A 22,311-nucleotide genomic window follows, 5' to 3' on the forward strand; every position below is an offset into this window, starting at 1 on the left:
AACAACAGTCAACCTTCCAAATTCTTTTTTGGGCCATGCTCCAGGTTCCCAGGCCAAGTCTCTGGACTGAGCTACTGCCAGAACCAGATTCTTCAATGAGTTTGGCCAATTTATCCCCATCGGCTACCATAACATCAGTAAAATAAATTCATAATAATGCATCATCAGTAAAATAAATTCATAATAATACATCATCAGTAAAATAAATTCATAATAATACATCATCAGTCCATAAGAGTCTATAGTTGCCATCTTATTCATAGAATAGTCTTTTTGGGGCTGTAGTGAATCCACAGTCATCCTGCAGTGAGTACACAGACAGCATAGAAGTATTAAGTTTATATCTCTGGCTCCATAAACAAATTAAAACAAACACATTTGCATATTTTACATCTCTGCATTTCTAATCAGCTGCCAGTGACCCGGAAGTGGTTCTTGTTAACGTGACGTCACTGTGTTTGGTCTGTGGACAGGTTGGATTGTTGGGTCGGGTCGGGTCCGGGTCTCCTGGTCTCATGGTCTCATGGTCTCAGGGTCTCCTGGTCTCAGGGTCTCAGGGTCTCATGGTCCAGTCAGTAGCTGTAGCATCAGTTAGCTCGTGGTTGAAATGGGTCGGCACTGCTCGTTTCCGGGCTGCAAGAACACGTCCGGACTGCACAGCTTCCCAGCGGACCCAGACATCAGGCGCCAGTGGATGCGAGCACTGGGCCTCCCGGACCGGGACCTCCCGCCCAGAGCTGGAGTCTGCAACCGTCATTTTTCCCGGGACTGCTTCTCCAACCTGATGGAGGTGGAAATGGGTTTCACTAAAGTGTCCGTGTTGAAGAGCCATGCCGTGCCAGAGGTGGCCCGACCAGAACACTTCCTGCCAGCGAACCTGGTACCAGGTGGACTGGAGGTGAGTCCATAATAATAATGACAATAATAATGACAATAATAATGATAATAATAATAATAATAATAATGATAATAATAATAACAATAATGATGATAATAATAATAATAATAATAATGATGATGATGATGATGATGATGATAATAATAATGATAATGATAATGATAATAATAATAATAATAATAATAATAATGATAATAATAATAATAATAATAATAATATATAATGAGCATTGCTCTGACAGTGTTAGGGCATCAGAGATGATTTAAAGGTCCAGTGTGTCAGAGATGCAGCAAACTGAGTAAGTGTGTTTATCAGTGTTCAGTCATCTGGAAATAAGAATCATGTTTTATATATATAATTTTATAATTTTATATCAGCGGTGCTGATGTTTCTACAGGAGCCCAGAACAGACAAACTAACGTCCTCTAAAACCACCACTACATCTACACACGGATCCTTTAACATCCAGGTCTGACCAAAGCTACCTGACATCATTACTGACTCATTTATTTTGACTACAGTACATAAAGACCTCAAACATACTCTGAATTTAATAGAACATAAAACATTTTGTTTGTTTGTTTGTTTAGTTTATTGTGCGAGTAACAAAGCAACCTGTCCTGAAAGGAGTATGATGAAGCACATGCTTATTTAAAGCCTACTCAATTAACCGTCTCTGCTCAAACATATATTAACATAAATAGAGAATAAATAATTAAACAAATACACAGATCCTCCCTGTCGCCTGTTCTCAGGTCAGTCTTCACCTACAAACACAAGAAACCGATTTCTGATGAATTTTATTAAAATGACCCTACTCAGTGTGGAAGTGTCTCCGGGTCCTCGCACCTCTCCTCGCCTTGACATTAATGATCTTGTGATATTTCAGCACATGCTCGTATTCCTGCTGAATGAATAAACTCTGAACATTACTTTATTATGTTCTGTTTCAGCTCAGGCCCAAACCGACCAGAGAGATCGGGTGTCAGACAGAACCAGTTCTCACAAAACATGCTGCTGGGCAGGCTGACATAAAACCTCTGAGGAGAAGCAAAGGTGAGTGATCATGTGTTCCAGGTGTCCTGAATGGGACAGTCAGCCTTTTTATATCTGTCCACTCTGGATCTGGTTCTTGAATCATTTTAATCAGAATTTTCTTGATTCATTTAATCAAATCTGTGTTTTAAATGTTCTTTTCCATTGATCTGATTGTTGTGGATGTGAGTCTTGGACATTTGTGCTCACTGTAAATAAACTGTACAACTCTTTGTTCACACACAGCTGTTCAGGCCCGAGCTCCTAACAGGAGCGTGTCATGTGACACGGGCAGTTTGGTGGCGGTCCCTGAGATTTTAAAGGTGAGCTCCACCCCGGTGAAAAGGACAAGGAGTGAGGTGTCACCTGATGAGTCCAGTCCAGGAGTCACCGACCACACCATGAAGGGTACAAGGTGAAAGATTTAGTCCACATCACTGCTGTACAGTTACATGACACGCTGCTGTCAGTCTGTCCTCTCTTCATCTTCTCTTCTTCTTCATAGGTCCACTGATCATTCGCCATCTCAGTTCGTCGTCCATGAAGACAGATTAATGGAGCTGTTTGAAAGATGTCCGCTCTGCACTGGGAGCTGTGTGGTTTCAAAAACAGTCACTGGGACACTCCTGCAGGTGAAGCAGAGCTGTGCTCACTGCCAGTACCTTCATCAGTGGTCCAGCCAGCCAGCAGAGAACATCTGACCAGGAGGGAACCTTCAGCGGGCTGCAGCGCCTCAGCTCACAGGCTCATCGTTTGATTGGATATCACAGGTGAGAACAAGCAGCACGAGGTCCAAACACAGGTTAACATGATCACACCTGTTACTGTGATGTAGATATTTTATTTAGGTTGGCTAGTTTCATTTTATAACAAGATGCTGGATTTATTAAGCTCAATGTTTTTATGTATTGAATTTTAATCTGCCTGTAATAATAAGTAGAGTAGAGGTATAAACTCTAGGTCTGAGGACTCTGAATATCTGAATATATCATTTCAAAGTATTTTCAAAGTCAGTGTGAATGAACAGAATGACAGGAAGTACAGACTCAGTGACATCCAGAGAAAATTTAATTTGTAGTTCATACGAGTCATATTGCACCACAACACAAAGTGACGACCATCTGAATCTGAATCAGTGTGCATGAGCGTGTGTCCCAGAGCGCGGGACAGCAGTGACGCGGAGGACGACGGGTTACTACAGCGAATGTCATTAGTGGTGCGGAGCGTTAATCTATGCAGACTGATGACGGAGGCACACACATGTTTGTTCATTGGCCCTCCTGTTGCCCTTTGTCATAGCACCTCCTCTCTGCCCCTCTCTCTGTCCACCTTATGTTGGAAGCCCCTGCCGTGACCCCTGTGGGCCCCCCCTCCTCTGCTGTACAGGTTATGGGGCCCACCCCTGCTTCGTGAAGACCGCCCATCCCACTGGTAGTGTGCAGGCCCGTGGGCCCCGGGGTGCGGGACAGGTCGATGAGGGCCCCTTCTCCTTCCACGATGACCACGACCGCCTGCAGAGATCGCAGCATCGTCAGTTTCCGCGGCGGCCTGACACGCTGGCTGGTCGCCTGGAGACACCGGGGGCTCTTGTTGCTCTGCGAAGACGTCCCTGCCTGTTTTAGACTGACACACTTCTGAATTCACTTGCACCTGTTGGCCATGGTTGCCGTGGTTACCCTGAGCTTTGGCTTTTATTGGTCCGTCAGTGTAGCCTGAGGACAGAGACAGTTTGTCCAGGTGCTCTGTGACAGGGGCAGCTCTCCTGTGTTGTGGTCTGGACCGGCCTCCTCTCCTCTGCCCCCTCGCCTGGTGCTGACGCCTCTGCTCATGACCGCCTCTGCAGTGTGACAGACCCGGAACAAAGCGGCCCGCTCTGACACCGGTCTCATCAGAGGCAGACGGTACCGGAGGGCCAGGAGAGACTTCTCCATCCAGGCTTCCATTTTCAGCCACAGATGGAGTCTGTGGGAGGAAACATGCACCAGTGTCAATATATCTGCATGGAAATGAGTTCATAAGGAAAAGCTGTATGATTATTCTTTTCACTTCTGTAAAGAAACATTATGAACCAGCATTCCTGGAAGGTTTGAGCTGATTCTTAACGTATCCTTATGTTTTATGTTTGAACTGCAGCTCAGTGTCGAGAGACTCGATCATGTGAGTGTAAAGTTCGTCAGCTCTCTGTCTTTGAATCTGATTCCTTCCATTCGCTGTTTCTCTTCAGTGTTTGAGACGTGTCTGTAATGAAGGATTTCTTGTTTTGCTGCTTTTCAACAATAAAGAAACGTTTGGAACTGTGTGTGTGTGTGTGTGTGTGTGTGTGTGTGTGTGTGTGGCAGAGATCTGAAGCTCTGTGGGCGAGCGAGAGAAGAAAAGAGCTTTCAGCTTTTGTGATGATGTAATGAATAATGAACTCGGGCCATGTCGGGCTCGGCTCGTTCATTCTAATGAGTCATGTGGGTGTGGAGAAAATATCACGCATTCCTTTGACCAACAACATTTTAGTCAACAAACTAAATGTACATTTATTTTTTTAATGATCTGTTTTTAGCTCCTCGTCATCTCGTCTTGTAGCTGCTGATAGTTTAACACTCTGCTCTGAATTCAGACGAACTTTTAGTCACTTACTTACTCGGGTGTGATTCCTGATTCGTTCTCACCTCGTTGATGTGGATGAGAAAACGGTTGGACTCCTCCTCCGGGTCGATGATCCCACCTTTGGACCGCTGCCTTTCCAGAAGCTTCTGGAGTTCACGCCACTTCTGTTGAAAGTTTGAACCAATCGCTGCTTTGTCCAGCTAGATGAAAACACACACACACCTTTAATAATCTGATGTTTCAAACAGTTGAGGTAAATCATGTCACCATCACGCCTGTCAGTAAGTGTTCTCAGTGTTTGCACCTCGGGCAGCTGCGGTGCAGGAGAGGACAGAAGCTGGTCGACGTCGTACGTTAGAGGCTCTCTGCACACCGGACACACCACGGTCAGCTCCTGTGAGAGGAGGCAGCGATCGGACAGATTAGAAAGGAGACTTCTCTGAGCAGAGCTCTTCAGGTCGCTGATGTCTCACCTCATCGTCTGCTCGGTCTCGGGTCTTGTCCTCCTCTAACTCCTTCTCCCTCTGACGGAGCTCGCTCTCTGAGTGGCTGACGTAGCGGCCCAGGCAGTGGCAGTGGAAGTAGTGGTAACAGTTTGTCTTGGTGAACGTCTCTCCCTCCTGAAGACAGACACAGACACATGAACATGAACAGACAGCAGACAGGTTGGAGTCTGCGTTCTGGGACAGCTTGCGGTGGTGGCAGACCTTGAAGCCGTAGAGGCAGATGACACAGCTTCCATGAGGAATGTTGCTCTCAGTCAGGATTTCTTTTGCTTTCTGCAGGAGAACAACCAGCACTTAGAAATCACATCATGAGATCAGAGATTCTCTTAGACGACATATGAAAACATATTTACCTCAATGAGCTGATACAACACGGGTGAACCCAGACAGGACTGAGCCTCCAGCTGAAGACACTTCTGGACACTGAGAGGAAGAGACGGCACATGATTACAGGACACTCTGTGTTAAAACGTTCTGATCAGAGATCAGCTTCAGTTTGTTACCTGATGAGCTTGTCATCAGACAGTCCACGTGGTTTATGGATGGAGATGGCTGGAGAGGACGACGGGTACTAAACATAGAACAGCTTAGAGTCAAACACTGATCGTGGATCTTCATCAAGACTAACCCCGTCTACGACAACGGAGAGCGTACCTGCTGATCGAGAGTCAAAGTCAGGGTGAGTCGGACAAACTGGGAGACAGAGTCCTCGGCGGTGGACGGGTACAGGACCAGGCTCACCTCCCAGCCCCTGGAGGACACGACACAGCAGCAGAGATGTCATGTGACATGTGACGCAACCAAACAACGTCACACGGTCCAACACTGTAAACCATGTGCACTGTGCAGACACTGTTCAGCAATATTTAAATTAATCTCAGCAGCCGTGACAATAACAACAAACAGCATTATTTGATTATATTTAGTCTTATTAAGCTGGATTTGCAGATCAATGAATGCAGAGTAAAAAATGAAAAGAAGAAATGACGTCATTATCAATAGAAATAAAATACAAAATGTGACGTAACTAACACTGACTCATGTTTATTAAATATCTTCATGCAGATTAGGGCTGAGGGCAAAGGTCAGGGTTAGTTAAAGGTTAGTTAAAGGTTAGTTAAAGGTTTAGATCCACTCTGTGTGTCAGCAGTCTCAGCTGATGAGTCTCAGTGTCTCAGCTGATGTCTCAGCTGTTGTCTCAGCTGTTGTCTCACCCGTCCTCCGTCCTGTCCACCAGCAGCTCGTCCAGATAGATGGACTGCAGCACCTCGATCTCAGACGCCACACTGCGGAGAACAACACACAGCAGACACCGTGAACATGTGTGTGTGTGTGTGTGTGTGTGTGTGTGTGTGTTTTTTCCTCACGTTTAACGGACACACACACACACACGAAGCTAACGTTAGCCTGTTAGCTCACACACTGTGTCGCTAATGAACGTTAGCTTCATCAAACCTGCTAACGTCACACTTCGTCACGTGTCGCTCCGACACTGACGCAGGCTGAGCGTCGTTAACGGTTTAACGGTTTGACGGTTTAACGGTTTAAATTCAGACATGTCAACAAACTCACTCGCTCTCCGCTGCCATGATGATGTTTGAGCCGCGGCTAGCTGCTAGCTGCTAGCTGAAGTAAGACACCGGCCCTTCAAAATAAAAGCGTGGGAACTCGAGTCAGTATGCCAGAATCAGTTCACCACAGCACAGACTATATCAAACTGAACCTCGCGTTTGTTTCCAGCGTTACATCTCTGTAATGCAGCCAGAAGGCGTATATATACTACTGCCGAGTTTGAAAGTTTTATTTTGAAAGGATTCTTCAGCGGAAGTCGCTGCATGCTATTATGTCTGGTTTGACGGTGTCATGGCGGTTCCCATTGCCCTCTAGTGGTCACGGTGCGTAACGACACCTCTGCGTTTTTTACTTTGCACTTTTATCAAGTAAAATTTGTTGTTATAATTAATTTCGTGATGAAATAACGCTATAAATAAAGCTATAAACTGTACAACATGTTTCTAATTTAAGCGAACGCGACAAATTCTGGACGTAAATAGTGACCAGAGATAATATCTGTGAATATACTGCCACCTGGCGGCCACTGTGCGTAACTACCGCTGTGCATTTTATTTTGTGTTTTAACCGGAAGTACTACTGCACTTAATGTGTCTAGCTTGATGCTGACGTAATTGCAGTTTCTCATTGTGGCCACTAGAGGGCAGAAATATTCCTGATTAACAATGCACACAAACTGCTGTCACGTCTGTTTCTGTACGAATGATAACAACTTTAAACAGTTATTAACGATTCATAAAATATTTGTATTAATACAAACTATACACATTTACTGATATTCAATACTGTGTGTCAGCCACTAGGTTAAATTGAGTGCTTGCACTTCTTCCCTGTGACCACTAGAGGGCAGAAAACACTCATGATTCAATTTGTGGTTTAAAATATTTTTTTAACGCAAATAAAAATAAAATAAAATACATATGTTATTGGCACATGTTTCACATCATTTTTACTAATATTTATTACTGCAATAAAACTTTTGTGATCAATGACAAATTCTAGACGTAAATAGTGACTACAGATAATATCTGTGGCAGTAATTCAAACTTTCAATATGTATACTGCCATCTGGTGGCCACTGTGCGTAACTACAACTGCTGTGCATTTTATTTTGTGTTTTAACCGGAAGTTTTACTACCCTTAATGTGTCTAGCTTGATGCTGACGTAATTGCAGTTTCTCACTGTGACCACTAGAGGGCAGTAAACACTCGTGATTCAATTTGTGGTTTAAAATATTTTTTGAACGCAAATAAAAATAAAATAAATAAATATGTTATGATGATGTTATGATGTTTCACATCATTATTACTAATATTTATTACTGCAATAAAACTTTTGTGATAATGACAAATTCTAGATGTAGAGTGACTAAAAGGATTCACAGAACATGTACAGTGTGTGTGCTGCCACCTGGTGGCCACATTCTGCAACTACAACTATTAAATCTAGTTGCAGTTCCTCATTGTGGCCACTAGGGGGGGCAGAAATATTCCCAATTAAAATGCACACACTTTAAACATTGTTAATATAATTAATACAAAGATTGTATTAATTATATTAACAATACTTTTTATCCAAATTATATTTTATATATATAATAATATATATATATATATAATATATATATATCTTATATGTATATAGATATATATAATATATATACACATTGATATTAACACTGTGTGATCCTGTAAGTTATTTAGTTACTTTACTGTTACATTACTATTAACCCAGAACAATGTATTGTGTTCCATTTTTATTTTTATTTTTTAAAGTACTTGTCGTGGGTGTACACTGCCTCTCGCCAGCTCGAATCATCTCCAGTTAGTGAATGTTTAAACAATTTCCCTGCGGGGATTAATATTATTAATAATAAAGTATTTCTGATTCAGATTTTTTATTTATTTATTATTTATTCGTACTAGTTTTATTATTCTGTATGTATTATTATCGTCATTGTTTTGATTTCCGTGTTTTATAAAGAAAATACATTTTATTTTGAATGTGTTCACTGGTATCTTGAGCATAAATTGCAATGTTTTATTTTGAATGTTAGAACCGGATGTTAATGTGTCTAGCTTGCCGCTTACAGTTGTAGTTAATCAGTGTGGCCACCAGAGGGCAGATACTCTTAATTTAAAATATATGGTGATCGTTTCTGTGTAACAAAGGTAAGGAAATGTTATAAAACTGGTTTAAAACATCTCGTCATTAATACAGCTATCGTGAATATTTATACTGCTATTGTTATTTGTAATAATCACGCTCATAATATATAATAATACCGCGTATAGCCACAAATTTAAATGAGTGCAGTTCTTCACTGTGACCACTGGAGGGCAGCAGCAGCGCAGCTCATGATTCTACCGTCTCTGTCAAGTCCACCAGTGTTACCACAGACAGACACGCTTCCTGTAATCCTTCAAAATAAAAGCATTGTGTCATGCGTGTTGTGAACAGTAGAGGGCAGCGTTAGTGTCTCGGCACACGGTTTGCCGGCGGAAACTCACGAAGAAGAAGTAAACCCGCGCTGAAGGAGCATGTGACAAATGTAAACAGACTTTCTGATCGATTATTGTTTAGAAATCATAAAATTCATCGACGACACGATGCGGGCTGGTACGTGAACGTGTTTTATTACGACTGAAATAATTAAAGTTTAGATGTTTTACGTCACTCCGACGTTAGCTCGTGAAGTCTGAGAAGATGGAGGAGGTTCGGATGGACTCGGAATCAGCTGGATCGGCTCCAGAACCGGGGGTCGCTGATGCCTGGGAGACTGTCACTGCAGCTCTGGTGAGTGGACCCGGAGGTACCGGAGGTTCCGGACAGCGTTCAGCTGTTTAAACCCGCTGAGTCATGACTGACAGATTACTGATGAGTCATGATGTTCTGTTAAACATGTAACTCGTTACTCTGTCTGTGACTCGTTATAATGTCAGAGGAGTGGACACGAGCCCAGGAACAGCACAGTACTCTGATTACTCTGATTACTCTGATTACTCTGAGTTATTTCAGCTCCTGTGCATTAAATGTTTTTTCTGGTATCTTCTCCGCGTGGCCGGTTCATGATGACGTGATGTAATAAACATGATGATGTCACATCATTCATCCTCTCCATCCTCTCCCAGACGTCTCCCGGCTGCCCGGTGCCGGAGCAGAGCCTGTCGGACTCGCTGGTCCTGCTCTGTAATCAGGGTCTGGGCCGGCTGCTGGGCGGCTGGCTGCTGGAGACGCTGCAGATGCGTCTGTCCTCCTCGGTGGTCCCCGAGTTCTGGTCCGGACTCAAACAGCCGGAGAATGAGTTGGAGGAGAGAGGCAGGGCCTGGGTTCTCCTCACCGCCTTTCGGACTCTGTTAGACCGACTGGAACCATTTCTGGGCAAGTAGAACAAATATGAAGAAGTTCAGGGTGTTATGACAGATTTACAATATTCAAACATCTCCTCCTCCTCTCAGGTGGTTTGGAGAGGCTGGGGACGTGGCAGGACGAGGGCCGTGGCAGCCTCTGTGGCCCGGGGCCCAGGGGCCTCCAGGAGCGGGCCTTCACCCTCATCAGGGCTCTCCTCCTCTTCTCCCCCTTTCCTGTTCTTCAGGAGCGGGTGTTGGAGTTTTACAGCAGGACCTTCTCTGTCTACATGAACCAGGAGGGGGAGGCCGAGGACGGGGCCGAGGTTCCAGACGGCCCTGATGGAGGCGTCTGTCGGGGCTGCAGGGTCCCGACTCAGCAGTGCTGGTGTCAGGAGGCCCTGCAGCAGCTTCAGGAGCTCAGCCACATCCTGTGAGTGAAGACACGCTGCGGAGCAACAAGAAACTCTGACAACACCGCCGCGATGAAGCAGATAACCTGTGTGTGTGTGTGTGTGTGTGTGTGTGTGTGTGTGTGTGTGTCGTTCATAGTTCCAAACTGCAGCTGCTGGAGTGGGTGAGCTCCGAGTCCGTCACCTCCATCCTCCACAGGCTCATCGAGCAGCGGATGGAGCAACACTGCAGGGGAGAATACGAGCGCTCCTTCCTGCTCGAGTTCCAGGAGGTAAAAGCGTCCGTGTGTCCTGATTGGTGAAGCTTTAGTCATGTGACGTCTGTTAGCGTCATCTTAGATCTGTGTGTGTTGTGTGAGCAGTGGCTGGAGCTGGTGCTGGGCTGGCTGAGCAAAGTGTTTGCAAGCGAGGCAGACGGAGACAGTCGGGTACCTGCTCCCAGTGCTCCCGGTGCTCCCGGTGCTCCCGCTGCTCCTGGTGCTCCCGCTGCTCCGAGCCTCGGAGCCGGCCAGCCTGCCAGTTCTGTCCTGAAGCAGTGGAGGTGCCACATGCACCAGTTCTTCTGCAGGATCTACGTCAACATGAGGATCGAGGAGCTCTTCAGCATCATCAGAGGTGAGAGAGGACAGAGCGTCGTACATCGACATGCTCACGTTCATCAGCGTGACGTTTCTCATGTTTCTGTTTCAGATTTCCCAGAATCCAAAGCTGCCATTGAAGATCTGAAGTTTTGTCTGGAACGAACCAATCAGAGACAGCAGCTGCTCACCTCACTCAAATCTGCTTTTGAGAGCCGTCTGCTGCATCCAGGTGAGTCAGAGAACAGCACGGTGTGTTCATTAATGACATCCAGAGGCTGATTGTGTGTGTGTGCCTTGTTATTGTCAGGAGTTCACACATCTGACATCCTCACCGTTTACATCTCGGCCATCAAGGCCCTCAGAGAGCTCGACCCGTCCATGGTCATCCTGCAGGTCGCCTGCCAACCAATCCGCAAGTACCTCAGGTGAGTCCGTCTGTGTGCTGTAGTTTGACGTCAGAAAACAAACTTTATTTATACAAAGATTCCTGATCCTTCAGACAGAGAAGCTGCTCGGTTAAATCTTCTCTGTGTGTTTCAGGACTCGGGAGGACACCGTGAGGCAGATCGTAGCCGGTCTGACCGGAGACGCTGAGGGCTGTACAGACTTGGCCTCGGAGCTGTCCAGAGGAGACCCGGTGACTCTGGAGATGCAGGACAGCGATGAAGAAGGCAACGACCCAGAGGACTGGACCCCGGACCCAACCGATGCCGTCCCTGGTCGGTGTTTACTGCTGGTCGTGTTCATTGTCCGCTGTTTGGTGTTTTACTGAGAGTACAATGCTTCTTTGGTTTCAGATAAAATGGGCTCAAAGCGTCGTTCCTCAGACATCATCAGCCTGCTGGTCAGCATCTACGGCAGCAAAGACATCTTCATCGATGAATACAGAGCCGTGCTGGCTGACAGACTGCTGCACCAACTCAACTACAACACTGCCAGGTACGAGCGCTGACTGCAGCTCCGAGTCTGTTTCCTTCTCGTCCTGAAGTCTTGGATCACGTCAGCAGCTTTGAAGTGTCGTGATGACGTAGCTTCTTCTCTCGTGTGTTTGCAGGGAAATCCGTAACGTGGAGCTGCTGAAGCTTCGCTTTGGAGAGTCTCACATGCATTACTGTGAGGTCATGCTGAAGGTAAACTGACAACACACGCACTGATGATCTGTGTTAAGCAATAATGGAAACAACCATTTAGCTCTAGTCACACATTCCTTCCTTCCTCTCCAGGACATGGCGGACTCGAGGAGGATCAACAGTAACATCCGTGAGGAGGAATCGAGGCTGAGTGAGGAGGAGCAGCCGCTGCTGTCCCTGTCCTCCATCATCCTGTCCTCTGAGTTCTGGCCTCCGCTGAAGGAGGAGAAGCTGGAGCTCCCTCCACTTGTAATCCAGGCCATGGAGGCCTACACACACCGCTACGAGAAACTCAAGGTGGAGCCACTGTTGTTCTGTTCTGTGCTTTTACATGTTTTAGATTTTTCTGCGTTTCTTCACTTTTTCTTTCATTTAGTTCGGACATGAAACTTTTTCAACACCCCATCATGTGTGATGCTAGCAGCAGATGCTGACAGCTTCTTGTCTCCTGTGCTTCAGGCCATGAGGACGCTGAGCTGGAAGCCTCACCTGGGCTCCGTCACCTTGGACGTGGAGCTGGAGGACCGCACCCTCACCAACCTCACCGTCTCCCCGATCCACGCTGCCATCATCCTGCACTTCCAGGAGAAAAGTACTGAGAGCTTTGGCTTCAGTCCCATGTCATGTCTGAGTGATGAAACCATAAACATCAGTGACTGCAGCAATATTTCACATTTTTTGTGAAGTTATGAACATCAGCAGTGTCCTGACTGCTTTCCTGTTTGCCGTCAGACTCGTGGACTCTGGAGGAGCTGAGCGTGAAGCTGGGTGCCCCGAAGGAGCTCGTGCACAGGAAGCTGGCTCTGTGGCAGCAGCACGGCGTGCTGAGGGAGGAGGCGGGAGGGCGCTACTACGTGGTGGAGACGGGCTCGTCCAAAGAGAAGATGGAGAGAGGCGTGATGCTGATCGACAGTGACGAGGAGAGAGACTCCAACACCACCACCCAGTCTGAGCAGAGGGAGGAGAAGCTGCAGGTGCCCACACACACACACACACACACACACACACACACACAGTAAACACAATGACTCTCTGAAGCATCTCAACACGGCTGTTCTGTCTCTGCAGCTGTTCTGGGCCTACATCCAGGCCATGCTGACGAACCTGGACAGCATGACGCTGGACCGCATCCACTCCATGCTCCGGATGTTCGTTGCCACGGGACCTGTTGTCACAGAGATGGACGTCAACGAGCTGGAGGCCTTCCTGCAGAGGAAGGTCAGGGAGCATCAGCTGATGGTCTCTGCAGGCGTCTACAGACTCCCCAAATCCAACTGAAGGAGGAGGAGGAGCAGGAGGAGGAGCAGGAGGAGGAGCAGGAGGAGGAGCAGGAGGAGGAGGAGGAGGAGGGACTGCTCCAGTGTGATGCTGCATTCAAGTGCTGGGAAATGTAGGACAAAGCTGTTCTCCTCACCGACAGAATACTAGAACTGTTTGTTTCACCCACAGAAACACGAATTTCCATCAAACTGGATTTGTCTTTGAATGCAGCATAAAGAAATGCCAATGAATGGTTTGGTTTTCAAAATAAAAGCACCTCCACCCTCTCACTGCAGAGTGTTGATGCTGCAGCTGGAGATGAGGTTGTGAAGGTTGCTGGTGTTGAACTCTGTATAATGTATAATAATTCTTAAAGCTCTTTAATGTCTCGTGTGTTTGTCTGAACTCATTCTGTTCTGGAACGTGTTTAATTCACAACATGACGTCTTGATGTTCTTTAACTTTGAATATTTTGCCTTCAAATCAAATCATGAGTCATCAAATTCATTGAACATCTTCAGATTCAACATTAGACTTAAACAGGAAGGAAGTGATTTAAAGTTGTGGTGAAGATAAATGACATTTACAGTTACAGTTACATTTGGTCAGTAACTGATTACATTTAGTCAAACTGGACTTTAGAATGAACGTGAGCTGCTCGTACTTTACTGTGTTTAACATTTGACATGTTTGTACTTTTATTTAAGTAACATAGTAAATAGAAACGTTTTTTCATGTAACTGAGTTTCTTTATTTGGCACTGCAGCATTCAGGCGTTCATCTTTAACAAACCACCTCATAACTTTAATGAAAAACAGAAAAAGTTTATTTGAAATTCTGATTTGACGGCACAGCAAAGAAAAATGTTCCAATTAAATAATTACTTCAGTGTTGGAACTGTGCAGATCATTTATACGTGATAGAATCATTGATTTATTCTTTAGATTATTATATTTATAATTTATCCCGGCCAGTAAACATTTGAATTGCACAGCATCACATGAAGCTCCGGCCTGTTAGGAAGAAATATTGATACGAACAATAACTCTGGATTTATTGCTTTATTTGGATTTGGACACATTTGCTAGGCGACAGATTTACATTAAAAAAAAAAAACAACAACAAACTAATGACTTGAACATTTTGGGCTTGTACTGAGTTGAGGTTACACACATACACACACACACACACTCACACATACACACTGTAGTCTTGGAATAAGGCAGACAGACTGATCACGCCTGTTAATGTGTCACGGTTACAGTTTAGTAACGAATGCAAACAGTTTTCCCTTTCAGTGGTAAAATACTTTTACTGTATTAAAAACAAAAAGCGGCACAGAACAGTGGTTTACTAATTAAAGGACCAAACCAGTGTTTTTGTCTCCCATTCACCACAATCACATTTCATATAGAAGCGGCATATTTCATAACAGACTGGTCAATCATAATATAATAAGAACACAGGCAGCACTGTCCATGTTAAATATTAAAATCAACTCGCAGAGGCCGATGTATGATGATCTGTGATGGATTGTCTCATGTCATGTCTAAGGAAAAGTGTTCAGTGTTCATCCCACTCATCAAATACAATCTGATGGACAAGGAGCAGGAATCTGTCCTGACAATGGCACTAAAGAAAAAGGTGGTGAGGTTCATCCTCAGAGGACCAACAGGCTCAGGGATTTCATTGCAGACGTGGAAATGTTGATGTTAGTAAAGGAAAGGCTGGCAAAACTCTGAGGATTACATGAATATCCAAACCACATCTGGGCGCCACGTTTGGAAACTACAGCTGAAATGTCCTGACCCAAAACAAGACGTGATGACATCACCATGTTTCCTGACGTGTTAGCAGATTAATGGATTATGAGAAGGATGGTTAGTGACAGTCGTATAACAAACACATTAATAATAAACTTAATAGTTAAACCTTAGAGACGGCAGTCGGCCTAAAAGAACTCATGAACTCTAAATTTCATTTTCCCCTGCTCGGTTTGTGTTTCAGTCTGAGTTTTAACTGAAAATATCAGGATTCATCCTCTGAGGAGCACGAATATCGATGGAAGATTTCATTTCAATCTGCGCAGTTTGTTGCAAATCTGTCTTGGAATGCCCAACCAACGCCTCCATGCTCCTTCACTGCCAGCTGAAACACTACAGCATGCTTTAAATGGGATTTGTAGTAAATTCAAAAACACCAGAATGATCCTTTAACTCATGGAACCTCCAGGCTGCTACATGCAGTCAGTGCTGACAGACTGTAAACCCTCTGCCTCAGTTACATTCACAGCTGACTGACCTGAAGTCTGTTGTGTTGTAGCAGTGAACACAGGTTCAAACGTTGGTGTGTGCAGTCACAGATCTAAGGCACGCGGCTCCCAATCTTCTTTCAATGTTTTTGTATAAGCGATGAGCGGAAAGTGTTTGGTGGTCTGTCGCCGGCTCAGCAGCACTTCTTCCCTTTCCTCCTGCGGTCTCGGTCCCTCTGGGCGTTGATGTTGACCGTGTCCTTCTCCCGCTCTCGTTCCCTCTCGGCTCGGTTCTGGCTCTGCTTCTTGGCCCGGAGCACCATGTGGGTGAAGGCCATGAACATCTGAGCAAAGCAACAACATGATAACTTCAAAACGATACGAGCAGTATCAGTAAGAAGAATCACATTCACAAACGGTTCTGTCACGTTACCTTTACTACATTAAATCATATTAAATTACCTCTTCTACGTTTATGTTCTCTTTGGCGCTGGTCTCGAACACACGGACCCCCATCGACTCCCCAAAACGCACTGCATCCTGGGTATCCACCTGTTTCCTGGCAGGGTCATCGTTTTTGTTTCCCACTGAGGGGGAGGAGGAAACATTCCTTTATTTCTACTCTAATCAATTTGCATAAAACATTGATTAAATAAACACAGACATTACAGAACAGCCCTTCACATCAGCAGGAACCTTTCCATTATGGAAACCACAGACACGTGTTTCAGTCCCTGGGTCTTAAAGTCTTTGTGAACGAGCTGCTACACCATGCAGGTAACATTCACACAGTCGACTCACCCAGGATCTTACAGACGCTGTCACAGTTCTGGGAGATTTCATTTAACCACCTCTTCACATTTACAAACGACTCTGGATTGGTCACGTCGTAAACGATGATGACACCGTGGGTGTTCCTGTAGTATCTGCAGAGAAAGATGAAACAGAGCAGAATGAATGAAACGCCACCAGGCTGAAATCAAAGTGCACTTCATTTGGGTCTGGAGCTTGTCATTACGTGGATGTGATGGTTCGGAACCTCTCCTGGCCCGCTGTGTCCCAGATCTGCAGTTTAACTCGCTCTCCATCGATGTCTACTGTTCGGATCTTGAAGTCCACACCGATGGTGGTGATGTAGCTGCCTGCAGAATCAGAACGACCCGTGATACATCATGTACTCTATCTGTGCAGACACATGACCTGCATCTATCCACGAATCATGACACAGACAGCGTCAACATTTACATCAGACCGAGATCCAGAACACGAGGACTTCACATGACGGGGAACTTTTGGTTTTACAGCCTGGTTTTATTGTTTGATTTGACCAGAATTCCTGTCAGCGACCAGAACCAGCAGAACATTTTTCATTTACAGACGTTTAGATAGCTGCTTGAAGTGAGGACTGTTCAAGATCACTCTGAACATTTCACTCAGTAACATCTCTGCTAAGATCTGCAGATACAACTAGAATCTAAGAGCCGTGTCCAAAGCAGACAGGTCACCTCTTTACGAGTGGAGAAGCACTGACAGGTCGATTTACCGTCACGTTAATCAGTCTGTGTTTTAACACCACTGCAGTGTGTGAACCTGTGGCCTGATGTCCATGCTGCTTCGTGATGATCTGACCGATCGTGCCGGGTCTCGCTGAAGATTTCTTTGGATGCACAAAGTTTCCATCGACTCCAGACAGATGCTTTTACTCATTTATCCTGCCGGGTCTCTCTGATCTCACTGTAGCTTCACTCACCTTAACTCCAACAAATACATGAGCTAAAACAATGAAAGCATGAGCGTGGTGTGCAGGGACTTGAAGTGAATAATGCAAGATTATCAGCTTTGTGGATGAAGCGATTACATGTTAAAGATTTATTCCAGTCAGTTTGCTTGAGGCTAATTTTGATTTCTAAATCTAAATGTTCCACATCCTGATTCCTGTGACAGGTTGGGACAACTCTGCCTGACTGAGGAGATAAGATGCCTGTGTGATAAAATGCCTAAACACAAAGACTAATATGAGTCTCTGAGGATTTCTGTCTAGTTAGAACTGATTTCTAAATCTGAGATATTTGGTATTTAGAAATATAATAATATATAATGAGACATTTACAATCATTTGACTGACAGCAAACTGTATTCACTCACCAGAGAAGGAGTTGTCTGCAAAGCGGAGCAGGAGGCTGCTTTTCCCCACATCTGAGAGAAACAGGACGAGATCAGTAAGTGACTCTGAGGAAATGAATGTGAGCGATAGGGAACAGACAAACCGGTTCTGGCTCAGTTCAGTCTCAGGACAAAACCTTTCAATCCGAATGACAGCCAGCTTCCAGTAATGTCAGAAAACACGTGACAGATAGTAAAAGTGAAACAAAGCAACAAACGAGGGTGAAGGTTGAAATAAATGAGTTTGAACTGTGTGATTAAAAAATAAAAAGACTACAGTCCTGAACAACAGAGACCAGTGGGAACTTGTTTGAAGGAGACTTGACAAACCAGAAGGAAGCAGCAGCAGGCGTGAAGATCACTGCAGCTACCATCACAGTGTTTCACACTAACTACAGCGTCACTACAACATTAGAACCAACGTCTGTAACAAAGAGGACACGACTCTTTAACTTCATCAACCATCAAATGTCTGAAAGTCTGCAGGCACAGTGAAGACCACATTACTCTGGCTGCCTGATGAATCCAAAGCATCAATAACACAGTGGGTTCAACAATTAAGACAAGACTAGACAAGTCCAGTTAAACCAGATCCCAGACTGAGCCTGTGGAGCCATTATCAGAGGCTGAAACCTGGAACACTCGAAAGAAACCTCTCTGAATTCACCTGCAGCATGTGGAGTATTTACAACATGGAGGATCTCTGCACAGTGGACCATGACATACAGTATAACAGCTGTACTAAAATTATTTGCTGCAGGAAGAAAGGGGATCGAAAATGACTCAGCATTTTCTGCAGGAGGTCTAAAAATACAGATTCTGTTTTTAAATGAGTCAGCTAAAGCGAGAGCATCCACCAGCATCCCAAAACAACCCCATGTTTCCCGACTTCACACTCTGAGCCACAGATAGAAACAGATCAGAGTCAGAGTCGGTCAGACTCCTCCAGACAAACAGCAGTGAGAACGTCTGGTGCCAAAGCTCAGAGCTCAGAGCGTTTCTTTGTAAAGCAGCTTTGAAACTCGTGACTGATGAAAAATCACTTTACTGCTTCGTTCTGACAGTGAGTGGTTTGATATCTGCACAAACTCTGAGTTCACACGTTCTGTGAGAGTCTGAAATGGTTTTCTCTTAATTCTTTTTTACTTTCTATCCAAACATTAAATATTGGCAAAGGAGACACTGTCCTCTGATTTGAAATCAGCAGGAAACAGGACGATCAAACCGGCGATCCTGTGTGTGGGCGGGAAACGCTTTGACTGAGCGCCGGCGTGCCGGATCAGATGAAGGACGCTCGGGTGCGTTTGTTTTACGAGCAGAAAGCTCTGACGTATGATGACACACCTCATCTCATATATGCATGTTTCTGTGAGTCACTAACAGACATTCAAAGAGCTGGAGGTGAGCAGAGTTACTATAAAACGTAGCTACTTAGATTACATGAAATAATACATAGAAAGATGCTTGGGGTACTTTTGCTCTATTTTTTAACATTAGTGAAGTTTACTGGAGAATAAAGTTTATCGTGAACGTTGTCATCACATGTTTGAAATCAGGTTTCAGACTGAGCTCCTGAGAGATCCACTGTCAGTTCTAAACCAGGGAACACAGAGCACTGCACTGTGGGAGAGTGTGTGAATGAAACTGAATTATTTCCACAGAAGACGTTTTGACTCAAACACTGAACACGTCTGAAGAACCTGTCAGCATTTCAAAACTAATCAGACCGGTCCACCAATGACAAACATGCAGCTCGAGTTATTTCTCCTTTTGTCATCAGCTGATAATAAAAATGTTTTCACCACATTTGTTACTTCTGGGATTCTGTAAACACACTTTGACTTCAGATGAATGTTAAATAATGAAAAAGCACTAACTGGAGTCTCCAATGATGAGCAGCTTAAAGAGATGATTGTAGTCCTTTCCTGCCATTTGGGCGGCCGCTTACTGAATTTCAAAGTAGAATCCGTTTCCTCGGAGGACGTGATATTCCTGTTCTGTTTTTCCGCTTCCCAATGCTACGAGCTCAGAGCAGCACAAGAGTTTGTCCAGAAATCGCAGGCGTTGCCGAGCCAACAAGAGGACATTTCCAGTTGAATTTCCACGCTTTGGGTTTATCCTTGAGTTTGAGCTCAAACGTTCACATCATCTTCCTCAGTTTCAAAGTGAAACCACAGCAGCAGAAAATGAAGCAGAGCTCTGCATTTATGATTCATGCCCGACGGCCGAGTGCAATCGCATGGTTCCACCTTAGTTCCAGTTCAGCCCGATGACACCATGCAGGGGATTTCCAACGTGTGGCGACTCACAGATTTTGACATTCACTCATTGATTTTTAAATTCACAGTTCTGTCAGTGCAGTTCGTCCTCCACACTGAGCGCAGCGTCTCCACAGGGCTCGAGCATCTAACGCTCTGTGACAGGGTGAGAACTGATCAGAAATCCAGTTATTGCCCTGAACTCGTCCGCCGCTCACTCATTAACTCCATCCATTTTTAAAAAGAAGAAACAGACGTTCCTCTTTCTCGCTGCACTTCAGTAGTGGTTACATATGGTGAGGTTTCTTCAGGCCGGTCCCTTAGTTTCACGTCAGTTCCTGTGGTGGTTGGGTAAAAACTCCGTTCCCTGTTTCATTACATGAGGAGGGCTCTCGCTTCTGCTTCTTTAGCTCGGGGTCAAAAGATGCTGAAGAAAGAGTGAAGGAGAGAAAAAGCATGAAGAGGTTAGACGATGAAATCACAGAAATGAAGCTTCAGCTCATGTTTGAATCCTGCATGCAGTGTGTGCTCCTCAAACAACAGCTGAGTCACTAAATTTAACTTCCTCATCCTGTTGTATCCACCCCCATCCTCAGACTGAGCTCGGGCTGGAGCTGTCACCGTCTCCTCATCAGTTACACTCATGTCAGCCTGGCTCCATAACAGTAGCTGGGTTTTCCATGAAAACAGGAAAAGTAATCCAGACACCAAACACCACCCGCCGCCTTAACACTCAGAATGTAATGATTGTTTGTATCAGCCAAGGCAGGAACACGTTTTTATTCTTATATTAGTCTGAATTAAATTCGGCTTTGTTTGAGTTCAATAAAAATATCTAATGAATATTATTTTTGTATTATTACTTTTAATTATTGTTATTATTGTTATTATTATATATTATATTGTTTTTTATTAGTAGTAGTAGCAGTATTTATTATTATTATTATTATTATTATTATTATTATTATAGGTGAGCTGATAATTTCCACAGATTTTTTTATGTAGTTTGTCAGATTTCAGCGGCTACAGGTCATCCAGAAAACAGAAGGACACCGGGGCTTTTCTGGATGACCTGGCCCGGCTGTAGCTGCTGTGAATCCGGCTGTAGCTGCAGCTGAGCCGCTGGTTCCGCTGAGGACCAGACTCCACCTGCAGATCTCGGACTTTTAGCAGACCCGGTCTGACTGAAGCTGCTTTCTAACGTTACTTCACTTTTCTGGACATGGACACACAGACTGAAGCGTGTTCGTGAGTTCGGCTCTCACTCTCAGACGTTAAATGTCCGTTAATCTTAATTATCAGCTGACTTTTGCTTCTCTAACTGACGTCGCTGTTTTTTTTGTGTGTGTTTTTTTGGATCGGATCGAAACCAGCTTCGAGTCCAGATCTGTTGAAGTTACAGTGTGACTGCTGGACCCGGAGGAGCACACACAGCAGAACGCTTCAGAACATCTTCAATCCGTGGTTCATTAAATAAACGTCGCTGCTAAAAAGCTGGAAAACTTTTCAAACTTCCAGATTTCGGATCCAGTCTGGAGCGGCGGTCTCCGGCCTGACCCGGCCTGCCTGCTCTCGGTAGGAAGACGTCAGGAAACTTCCCGAAACTTTGACGCACACGTTCATAAACACACTTACTGTGGTCATCCGAGGGTATGTGCTGCTGTGCCGGAGGGTCATGTTGGCAGACCCGCAGTACACGCTGGTTTTGTCCCGGTAGATCCGCGCTCCGGTCGGAATGTCCCGGACCACACCTGCCTGTCTGCAGCTGATGACCCAGTCTCATCTGAGCGGCGTTCACGGCGTGTGGGAAAAACCAGCTCACAGCCTGCTGCAGCTTAAATCATCACAAACACTCCAGGAAACATTCATGAGAATTAAAGAATGCTGATGAAGGATTTCTGTTGTGTAGTACTTTATATTTTTTTAAATGACACCTCATGTCAGTGTTGAAGTACTAGTGTTAGATCTGGTTAAGTCATAAAGGCTGATTACACTGACCCTGAACATGAGACAGACCATCACTCAGTCTGTAGGACTACAGAGTAACTAACTGCCTGCTATGACTGGCTGCCCATCACTCCACATTTGTATGTCTATGAGCCCTTTGTGTGTGTGTGTGTGTGTGTGTGTGTAAATGTAAGAACTTGAGTGAAATAAGATTTTTCTTATTGAGGGATCAATAATCTATATATTCTATTCTACACTAATTAAGTCTAAGTCCTTTGCACCAAAACCAAAAGGTCTAAACGGTTCAGTTCAGCTGAGACTGTCTGACATGAAACCAACAGACACACCGAG

At 44.8% G+C, this 22,311-nt stretch overlaps 4 protein-coding genes across 9 annotated transcripts; 2 read left to right on the top strand and 2 right to left on the bottom strand.

Moving 5' to 3' along the window:
• Positions 1 to 239: 239 nt before the first annotated feature.
• On the top strand, positions 240 to 3,413 carry LOC113747104 (uncharacterized). Its single transcript, XM_027285431.1, has 5 exons — positions 240 to 898; positions 1,852 to 1,954; positions 2,180 to 2,348; positions 2,439 to 2,703; positions 3,276 to 3,413. The coding sequence occupies exons 1-4, from the start codon at positions 608 to 610 to the stop codon at positions 2,632 to 2,634; spliced, it is 759 nt and encodes a 252-aa protein (XP_027141232.1). The 5' UTR covers positions 240 to 607; the 3' UTR covers positions 2,635 to 2,703; positions 3,276 to 3,413.
• rnf25 (ring finger protein 25) lies at positions 2,984 to 6,776 on the bottom strand. The gene is made up of 10 exons (XM_027285430.1): positions 6,610 to 6,776; positions 6,252 to 6,323; positions 5,692 to 5,788; positions 5,541 to 5,608; positions 5,391 to 5,460; positions 5,239 to 5,310; positions 5,005 to 5,151; positions 4,836 to 4,925; positions 4,594 to 4,731; positions 2,984 to 3,895 (listed from the first exon to the last, which is right to left on the bottom strand). Exons 1-10 carry the CDS (start codon positions 6,624 to 6,626, stop codon positions 3,227 to 3,229), a joined length of 1,440 nt encoding a protein of 479 aa, XP_027141231.1. The 5' UTR covers positions 6,627 to 6,776; the 3' UTR covers positions 2,984 to 3,226.
• A 2,299-nt stretch (positions 6,777 to 9,075) lies between these two features.
• On the top strand, positions 9,076 to 13,734 carry anapc2 (anaphase promoting complex subunit 2). Of its 6 annotated transcripts, XM_027285216.1 has the most exons (16): positions 9,076 to 9,161; positions 9,299 to 9,406; positions 9,742 to 9,991; positions 10,069 to 10,390; positions 10,510 to 10,642; positions 10,733 to 10,985; positions 11,061 to 11,180; positions 11,259 to 11,376; positions 11,492 to 11,670; positions 11,749 to 11,890; positions 12,006 to 12,081; positions 12,175 to 12,378; positions 12,541 to 12,673; positions 12,814 to 13,055; positions 13,150 to 13,376; positions 13,419 to 13,734. In XM_027285216.1, the coding sequence occupies exons 2-15, from the start codon at positions 9,317 to 9,319 to the stop codon at positions 13,357 to 13,359; spliced, it is 2,472 nt and encodes an 823-aa protein (XP_027141017.1). In that variant the 5' UTR covers positions 9,076 to 9,161; positions 9,299 to 9,316; the 3' UTR covers positions 13,360 to 13,376; positions 13,419 to 13,734. The 6 variants fall into 6 exon arrangements, with proteins under 6 accessions (XP_027141017.1, XP_027141015.1, XP_027141012.1 ...); XM_027285214.1 differs by having other exon boundaries at positions 9,100 to 9,406; positions 13,416 to 13,734; XM_027285211.1 differs by having other exon boundaries at positions 9,100 to 9,406.
• A 653-nt stretch (positions 13,735 to 14,387) lies between these two features.
• On the bottom strand, positions 14,388 to 21,912 carry LOC104923366 (ras-related protein Rab-35). Its single transcript, XM_010736436.3, has 7 exons — positions 21,649 to 21,912; positions 19,633 to 20,440; positions 17,738 to 17,788; positions 16,611 to 16,734; positions 16,394 to 16,518; positions 16,055 to 16,179; positions 14,388 to 15,936 (listed from the first exon to the last, which is right to left on the bottom strand). Exons 2-7 carry the CDS (start codon positions 19,685 to 19,687, stop codon positions 15,787 to 15,789), a joined length of 630 nt encoding a protein of 209 aa, XP_010734738.1. The 5' UTR covers positions 19,688 to 20,440; positions 21,649 to 21,912; the 3' UTR covers positions 14,388 to 15,786.
• Between the last annotated feature and the right edge of the window lie 399 nt (positions 21,913 to 22,311).

The sequence above is a fragment of the Larimichthys crocea genome, chromosome XII, assembly GCF_000972845.2.
Source record: "Larimichthys crocea isolate SSNF chromosome XII, L_crocea_2.0, whole genome shotgun sequence".
Taxonomy (NCBI): domain Eukaryota; kingdom Metazoa; phylum Chordata; class Actinopteri; family Sciaenidae; genus Larimichthys; species Larimichthys crocea.